General features: G+C 48.5%; 1 protein-coding gene across 1 annotated transcript; it reads left to right on the top strand.

Annotated features, from left to right (window-relative positions):
- The first annotated feature begins 342 nt into the window (after nucleotides 1-342).
- On the top strand, nucleotides 343-9,058 carry LOC122674193 (pregnancy-associated glycoprotein 2-like). Its single transcript, XM_043872343.1, has 9 exons — nucleotides 343-395; nucleotides 1,385-1,535; nucleotides 2,581-2,698; nucleotides 2,793-2,911; nucleotides 4,181-4,374; nucleotides 5,288-5,404; nucleotides 6,862-7,006; nucleotides 7,101-7,193; nucleotides 8,897-9,058. Exons 1-9 carry the CDS (start codon nucleotides 343-345, stop codon nucleotides 9,047-9,049), a joined length of 1,143 nt encoding a protein of 380 aa, XP_043728278.1. The 3' UTR covers nucleotides 9,050-9,058.

The following is a 9,058-nucleotide window of genomic DNA, read 5'->3' as shown; positions in this document are numbered from 1 at the left end:
TCAGACTTGACTGAAGCGACTTAGCACAGCACTCAGCAATAGTGTTTTGTCTCCAAATCGGCAAAAGTCTCCCCACTCTTAGTTCAGTTTGGTTTTTCAGCCAAGCCACAGGAAGAGATTACAGTAGAAACTCTGTATTCTGAGAATTTTCCAAATCAACTCCCCTTGGACACTGATGGAGGTAAAGATTTTATGGAGCAACTGGTATTTCTTATCAGACCCATTAGTGGCCTAGAGGGAACAATTCGAGCAGGTCAGAGCATATATAGCTAGGAGCTCCTGGCAATCTCTGCATGCTAAGGACTCAATTGTTCCTGAGCACTTTGGACCCTTGAAAGAACCATGAAGTGGCTTGGGCTCCTTGGGCTGGTGGCCTTCTCAGAGTGCATAGTCATGTAAGTACGGGGACTATAAGTGGCATCATCTCTTTCTCTGGGATTTTTTCCTCGTTCACTTATTCTTTTACCCATCAGGGTTTGAAGAGAATGTAATCATTCCCTGACAGTCTTACAGTTCAAATTTCACTTATTGATAAGAACCTTGCCATTGGCAGCCGGGGTCCAAGGTTCTTGGGGTAGGCTTGCAGAACTGCACAACTCTGGGGGTACAGTCACAGCATGACACATGTGGAAATGGCACTCCTTGGAATTGCTCAGTGCACAACCTGTGCAACTGTAGGTGTGGTCCTGTGGAATAGCATTTCTCTTGCATTTGTTTCTAGGTCTTCTCTCTGCTCTCTCTCCATTTCTGGGTATACATGTCTGTGTCATCATCTCTGTGTCTATCTCTCTATCTCTCCATCTCTCTGGATGTCTCTGTGCATGGAGAATGCTCTGATTTCTTTTTTCTATTCTGATTCTTCCTTACTTCTCTAGCTTCTTAATTTTCCTAATTTATTTCCCATCTCCTGGCTTCCTCTCTTACTCCTCTCTTCTGCTTGAGCCCCCAGAGAAAGATCAGAAGTACTACTTCTAGGCTGTTATACCTCTAAATAGCAGTGTGAGCACAGCCAAGTCACAAACTCCCTGCATTTCAAATTCCTCCCTTGTGAAAAAGAGGATGAGAAACCCACTTCTACCTTATTCCCTGTGTTTCTTTGAGAAAGATACAGTAGGATAGCCACAGCTATGGTAAGTCACTGTTGAGACTTCATATATATCAAGTGTATTACATCCCTCATTTCACTTAATATCCAAACATTCTATATAGGTGGGGTAGAGATTATTACATTCTACCTTTTACCACTGAGGAAACTGAAGCTTCAATTGTTCATAAAAATGGAAAATACACTGCCATTACAACGCCATGTATGACAGTCATAGTTTCACACAGACCGCTGACTGCTGCCCCTTCTCGGTTTCCTTATCCCCATGCTTGGTGAAAGAATCCCGCTGACAAAGATGAAGACCATGCAAGACACTCTCCCAGAAAAAAACGTGTTGAAAAATTTCCTGGAGAAACACGCTTACAGACTGTCCCAGAATTCCGCCAATGACCCAAAATTCACTTCTCACCCCTTGAAAAACATGCAGGATGTGAGTATTTGGGGAGGATGGTGCTCCACAGCGCCCCCTGGTGCTCTGGCCTAGCACTGAGGTTCATCAGGTGGGATGTTGGGGCTGGGGCTCCTGCAGGAGGCAGAGACAGTGCGGAACATGGACCCCATTCCCAGAGGAGAAGACACTCTCATCCTCAAATCTTGGTCTGTGTTTACTGGGTCAAACAATGACCAGGTGGAGGTAAACATCCATTTCTGTGTCAAAGTTGTGGCATTAGTTTCAAGGAGACTGCTATTTCTGAACCAAGTGATCCATTGAGTTACAAATGAAGGGTGAGCCATGTCTGATCAAAAGCAAATCTAACTGCAAATCAACTATGAAACCCCAGACAGAGGAAGTTCAGCCTTTGCAGATCCAAGAATGATACCAGTAAAAAAAAAAAAAACATACTGAACCATGGTGCTAGTGGAGACATAAGAGATGCAGGTTTGATCCCTGGGTTGGGAAGATCCCTTGGGTCTTGGGCATGGCAACCCACTCCAGTATTCTTTTCTTAAGAATTTCATGGACAGAGAATCCTGACAGGCTATGGTCCATAGGGCTGCAAGGAGTCAGACCTGACTGAAGCACCTTAGCACGCACATATCATGTGTCATATAAAAGTCTAATGCTATAGCTATTGATTTGAAAAATGTCTCCTGTCTTCTTCCAGAATATGCAGGCCAAAGGCCACCCTGAGACACAGGCAAAGAGTGAATAGATGTCAAATGAAAGGGCCACCTGCACGGTATTGACAGGACATGGTCTCAATTTAGAGAAAGTGGCCCAGGGTGACCTCCAGGAGGGCCAGCTGGACAAGGCTGTGTTCACGCTGGACATGAAGAGGAGACTGGAGTGTTTCTCAAATGAATGCACCAGTCTGAGCAGAGGCTGTGAGATAGGGGACAGGTGGGGGGTGGGGGTGGAGGGTTGGAAAGTGATTTTAAGAGACATGGAAAACCCAGCAGGAGGCAGTACTCCAGGAATCAGAGGTGGCCAGGCAATCAGGTCTGCCCTAACCACCAACCTCCGGCCCCTATAGTTCTTCTACACTGGAAACATCACCATTGGAACACCTCCTCAAGAGTTCCGGGTCATCTTTGACACCGGCTCATCTGTCACATGGGTTGCCTCAGTCTACTGTCACAGTCCAAGCTGCTGTAAGTACCACCCCAGCCCCGACCATCCCGGACTCCCCATCCCACCTCTTTCTCCATCCTTGGCATGTGACACGCTCATCTCTTTTGTCTCCAGCTGCAATGATTCGCTTCAACCCTGAGGCATCCAGTACCTTCTACCCCTCGAACCAGTCTATCAACCTCCCCTACGGCCTTGCATGGATGAAGGGAGTTCTTGGCTATGATACCGTTCGGGTAAGTTGGAAACAAGGAGCTGAGTCAGGGCAGGCTTTGAGAGTGACTACTGCTCACAAAACAGACACAGGACCAGATGGCAAAGCCCTTCCTCCTGAAAGTCCCTAAGTGACTGGCTGTCTGCCCCTCAGACCTGTCCCTGGAGAAATAGCGCCTCTGCTGACACATAGCCTCCCAGAAAGGCCAACCCAGAGAGGGGCTTAGGCTGTGGACCTGCAGCTCCTTTGCCCATGAGCAGCTCAAGGTTCATTTTGCTGGAAGCAGGGAGAGAAGGGGAGAAGCACCCACATTTATTCTCAGACTATGCCAGGCATATTCATGGTAATAACTTGTTTAATCCTACAACAATCCCACATAGCAGATACTGTGATTAGCTCCATCATACAGGCAGGTAAGAGAACTGAAGTGCAGAGAGCAAGGATCTTGCCAAAGTCACACATCTGGTAAGCAATGGAGCTGGGCTAGCCAGACAGGCCAGTCAAGCAGGTGTGGAGTGTTTCAGGAGAGGATAAAACTGATCTGGGGCCACTGGGGGCAGTTCAGGGCTTTAGTTATCCACCCAGGGAAATAGGGAGCCACATATGTGGGTGGGGCCTGATAAACGGGTTCTCAGTCTGGGAGACCATTGAGAGTCTAGTAAAAACTATGGCCTGTCTCTCCCAAAGTACCTGACTATTTTCCCTATCTCTCCCTCATTCACTCTTTATCTCTCTCCCTCACACACACACATTCACACATACACACACACACACACACACACACACACACACACAGGCCCAAACCTCTCCAAAAGCATGTTTCCCAGGCAGAGTTTTCATAAGAACGATGCCTGTATACAAGAACATTGTATAATGGGCTTCTGTCTTCCTGGGCAGATGTAGAACCCTCAATACATTACAGTGAAAGAATTAGGTCCATTTCTGTCATCAGATCATAGTGATGCCAAAGAGAAGGCTACCCTTGTCTCTATACATTTTGTCCTCAGGTGGGAACCATTGGGTCCTGTCCTGAGTCTTTGGTTGCCCCATCTGTACAGAAGGCATGAGGCCAATTTGACTCACGCAGATGGTGTTTGCAGGAGTAGTTAGTGTTGGTTAAAATCCACATCCCCACACCAGTGGAACCCAAATTCCTGTCCCAGCTTAGTCTAACAGTCTGAAGTCAATGCAGGACATAGTCAGGTCTCAGTTCTTCTCTGCAGTGCTAATGGCATCTCCTCCCAGTCCCACTTTCCAAGCCTTTACATAAGAACACTCTCTTCTCCCACAGATTGGGAACCTTGTCATCATGAACCAGACATTTGGCCTGGCCAAGGAGTACGAAAGACTCATGGTATCCAAACCTGTTGATGGCATCCTGGGCTTGGGCTTCCCTAAGTTAGCTAAAGGAACCATCCCCATCTTAGACAACCTGAAGAAACAAGGAGTCACTTCTGAGCCTGTCTTTGCCTTCTACTTGACCACGTAAGTCTGAGCTGGACAAGCTGTGTCTCCAACTGTCAGATTCTTTCAGTTGCATGAAAAGTTATAGACAACCTGATCCAGAATATTCCTAAGAGATAGTCTATCCGAGGAGAAATGCTGCCCCAGGGACCCGCCTGGCCCCATCACTTGTTTTTGTCAATAAAAGTTTTTTGGAACACAGCTATACTCACAGTGGGCTCAAGGGGAGCAATTTGGTCCAGAAAGGCTCAGGGAAGAAGAAGAGCAATAGACGGTGTCAGGAAACGGGTTAGAGAAACAGGTAACTCGGTTTGCTGGTGGATTTGATATGGAAGATAAGTGAAGGATGGCGAGAATGTTTCCTTCCTCACTAACAGTTCACCAGGAGCCCAGGACCAGTGACAGAATTTGCATGGAGTCAGTGCAAAATAAACATGTGAGACCCCTTGTTCAAAACATACTAGGAATTTCAAGGCCGGGAGAGCAGAGGTGGGGCCCTGCTGAGTGGAGGGCTTCATGGACTGCATAGGTCATAGGCAGGTGAAGCCAAACCTGGTTGACCCTGAACCCGAGTCCTGACCTCCCTGGGGCCTTGGTTTTTCTGAAAAAATGACAGGCAAAACAAGGAGGGCTGCCAGACCCCTCTAGCATGGTTCCTCTGAATGTGTCTGTAAGAACTCAGGTCACTGGAGGGGACTGGGCCCTCCTCAGAAGGCCGGTGGTCAAAGCCAAGTTGCTCAGATTCCAGCCTCTTCAGTGTCACTCATTAGACGGTGACAGGCCTGAGTCAGGTACTCAATCCCTCTGAGCCTCAATTTCTGCATCTATAAATGGGGACCAGAGTAGTGCCTCTGATGGGTGGGTAAGCACAGCCCTCAAATAGTTCCTGGTGTTACTGGCCTCATGGTGCTCCCCTCTTTCCTTCTCTCGACAGCCAGAAAGAGAGCGGCAGCGTGGTGATGTTTGGTGGGGTGGACCACTCCTACCACAAGGGAGAGCTCAACTGGGTACCAGTGTCAAAACCCGGCTTCTGGCAGATCGCCATGGACCGGTAAGCCTCTCCCTCTGAGGACCACCCCACGTGGTGCTTCTGCGTTTGCACACGGACACAGGCAGACACACAGAAGTACACGCACAGGCACATAGTCACACACAGACATACGATCCACCCAAAAAGACACACATTAAAAACACATATGGAAACACATATAAACACACAGAGGCCCACAGATACACACAAGCAGACACACACACAGACAGAGGGAGACATATAGACACACCCACAAACAAGCAAACACAGATACAGAGACCATCCATGGGTTTAAAATCACCCCAGGCCTCCTGACCAGGTCTCTGACCGGGGTCCTGAAAGGGTCCAGACAGGCCTGTGCAGCTGGGGGGCGGAGGGAGGGGAGCACCTGCTGCGCTGTGAGGTGGGGAGCATGCTTTAGGACCCTATACTGTGATAAAAAGTTGATCAGGGAGAATCTCACCACTCTGAACAGGGTTGTGTTAAGATGTCCAAATGACCAGGGCTACCCGGGCAGGCGGGACTTCTTAGCACACAGAACTGCCACTTGAAAAACACGGCAAGTCCTAGACAAACTCAGAAACCTGGCCTCCTCAGAAAGAAGCTACACAGCAGCGGAGACAGGTTGGTTTCAATGGGGAGAGGTTGTGACAGAGAGAATCAGGAAGCTGGGATTCAGGTGTGGCCTGAAAACAATGGGCAATAATCAATGGCATTCTGTGTTATACCCTCAGACAAAGCTGATGTGCCCTTTTGCATCCCATGAGTTAGCTTGGGCATCCTCTAGCCACAGCCTCAGTCTGAGCCAGGTGAGGTGTTGCTAGGAGACAACATCTCCCGGGGAGCCTGTATCTCCCCCACTCCCTCTCTGAACATCTGCTTCTCCAGAGAACCTCCATCTTCTCTGTGTGGGTTGAACTATTAATGGTCAACACCAGACACAGATTTCTGACTGTTCCTCATTCATTTCTTAATTCATTAATTAAAAAAAAAAATACATTGGGCATCTGCTGTGTGCTGAGAGGCACTGGGGTCAAACTTTCCCTCTCGTCTAGTAAAGCAGTCATACATGAAACAAGTCACATACATAGTGAATTACCACTTTGGTACTTGCTAGACACAAGGAAGAGTCTACAGAGAGTGAGCAAGACAGGAACCTGATCTAGTCTGGTGGGAAGATTCCCTGACAAAGTGACAGTTAAGCCTAAACCTGGAAGATGAGGACAAATTAACACAACAGAGGGTATGGTGGTTGTGTGGGAAGGGCAATGGTACATGCCCAGGCCCTGAGGCATGAAAGACCTTGGTGCATCAAGAAGTGCAAGGAAGTCAGAGAAGGTGACATGACCAGAGCAAAGGAAATCAGAATCAGGGCAAGAGCTGAAGCTCTGACTGTTTAGGAGACTTTCAGGGAGGCAGCAGTTGTAGGGGAGGCTACATAGTGACCCTGGTGACCGCTTTGTCCCACTGTCTCCCAGCATCTCCATTAATGGGACAGTGGTTGCTTGTTCCTGTGGATGTCAGGCCCTTGTGGACACCGGGACGACGATGCTGATGGGCCCAAGTGATGCAGTCACCAAAATCGACAGGTTCCTTCAGCCCAAGCCCAGTGAGGATAGCAAGGTGAGGGGTCAGGCCACAGGGTCCCTCTCTGGCTCTCCACACCCCAAGGATCAGCTGAAGTCAACCTCTCTCCCTATTCCTCTAATGTATTCAGATTCCATGTAATCTCACCAGTACGTTGCCTCCTATCATCTTCACCATCAATGGAATTGACTACCCTGTGCCTGCTCAAGCTTACATGGAGAAGGTGAGGGGCCAATCCTGGGGGCTGGGTCTCAGATGTGGAATTTGCAGGAACCCTTGGGCTGCTGCCGGGAGGAGGGAACCCTCTGCAGGATAAGCCACACCATTGCAGATGCTGCTGAGCCCCTGTGGTTGGGCCACTGCCTCCCACAAAATCATCCACTTGAGCATAATGGACAGTCTGGGACATCCATCCTCCTGATAAAAATGTGGAGACACCATGGCATCCCAGCCTGGTGAGGGGCACAAGGAGAGGGGAACACTAAGGGCCTCTGCCCTCAGAGACCTTCAGTGCAACCAGAACCCTGAGATGCATGAACAAGGAAAGCCAGCTCTAGCAATCCCTGAAATAGGACATGTGACAAAGGCAGGGAGTGACTGGGGACAGTCCCAGTGTGCTGTCCCACCCTAGTCTCCCTTTCCTTCTCAAAAGTGTCCTGGTTTAGATGACAAATTATAACACTACCCCGTCCTTGCTACAACTTCCCCTTGCTAAGCCCCAGTGCCCCCTCTGTGAGTTGGGGTACCAACCCTTCTGCGGGGAGGTTGGATGCTAAGGTGAATAAAGGAGCACAGTGGCTGCAAATCCCCAGCACACGGTGGAGGCTTCATGTCAGCTCCCCTATGGGAGCTCAAAGCAGGCTGATGGGCCAAAGAAGGCTTTGAGGAAGAGAGGGAATTTCAGGAATTCTAAAGCCCAGTGTCATGGAGGCATGAGGAGGCCCGCTTGGGTACAGGCAAATCTACACTGATTCCAAGTAAATGCACCCTCCCCTTGTGGGATCTGCAAAGGAGTGCTGGGTCAGATTAGTGGGCGAGGGCTACACCAGGAGAGCACCATAGTAAGTCATCCAACGCAGCCTGGAGTGGCCTGGGAGTCTTCCTAGAGGGCCTGGGCATGGTATAAAGAACCAGTTGTGGGCTCTGCTATTTAAAATCGGTAACCAACAATGACTTGCTGTGTAGCACCTATGCAGCTCTGCCCAGTGTGATGTGGCAGCCTGGATGGGAGGGGATTTTGGAGGAGAATGGACATCTGTATGTGTGTGGCTGAGTCCCTTTGCTGTCCATCTGAAACTATCACAGTATTGTTAATCGACTCTACTCCCATACAAAATAAAAATTTTAAAAAGAAAAGAACAGGTTGTGGGGAAGGGGGAGAAGATCAGGCATTCTCTCCAGAGAAGACAAAGAGCAGGGGTGGGAATGAATGAAGCCGCAGAGAATGAGGGGAATTACCAGCCATTTTTGTTCTTTTTTTTTTCTCACAAATTTTATTGAAATATAGTTGATTTACAATGTTGTGTTGGTTTTTGCTATGCAGCAAATTCACTCAGTTACATGAATATATTTACATTTTTTCATATTCTTATCCACTGCAGTTTATCATAGGATACTGAATATAGCTCCTTGTACTATACAGTAATACTTTGTTGTTTATCCACCCTCTGTATATTAGTTTGCATTTGTTGAGCCAAAGCCCCAATTCTCCCCTCCTTCTGCCCCTTTCTTTAAGAAAACCACTCTACCTGAGCCCTCTTGTTCTGGGATGGGCCCCCATTTCTGCACCTGCAGAGAGCTGTGGAGAGACCCACTTGATTCTAAACAAAGGAGGGAAACAAAAGCAAGAAACTGCCAGCTCTGGATGTCGAGGGCAGTGACAGGTAAGGGCGCAGGCTGACTGGTGTGTATTTTTGTCTCCCCCAGGCTTCTGAGCACGTCTGCTTTACCCACATTCTAGGAAACCCAGAAGGCATTAAAGGGTCAGAGACCTGGGTCCTGGGTGATATCTTCCTGAGGTTGTATTTCTCTGTTTTCGATTGGAAAAACAACAGGATTGGCCTGGCTCCTGCAGTGTAAATGCTGGGC

The sequence above is a fragment of the Cervus elaphus genome, chromosome 2, assembly GCF_910594005.1.
Source record: "Cervus elaphus chromosome 2, mCerEla1.1, whole genome shotgun sequence".
In the NCBI taxonomy this organism is placed as follows: Eukaryota; Metazoa; Chordata; class Mammalia; order Artiodactyla; family Cervidae; genus Cervus; species Cervus elaphus.
Note: the sequence above shows the minus strand (reverse complement) of the source record. Positions and strands in the feature narration are given on the sequence as shown.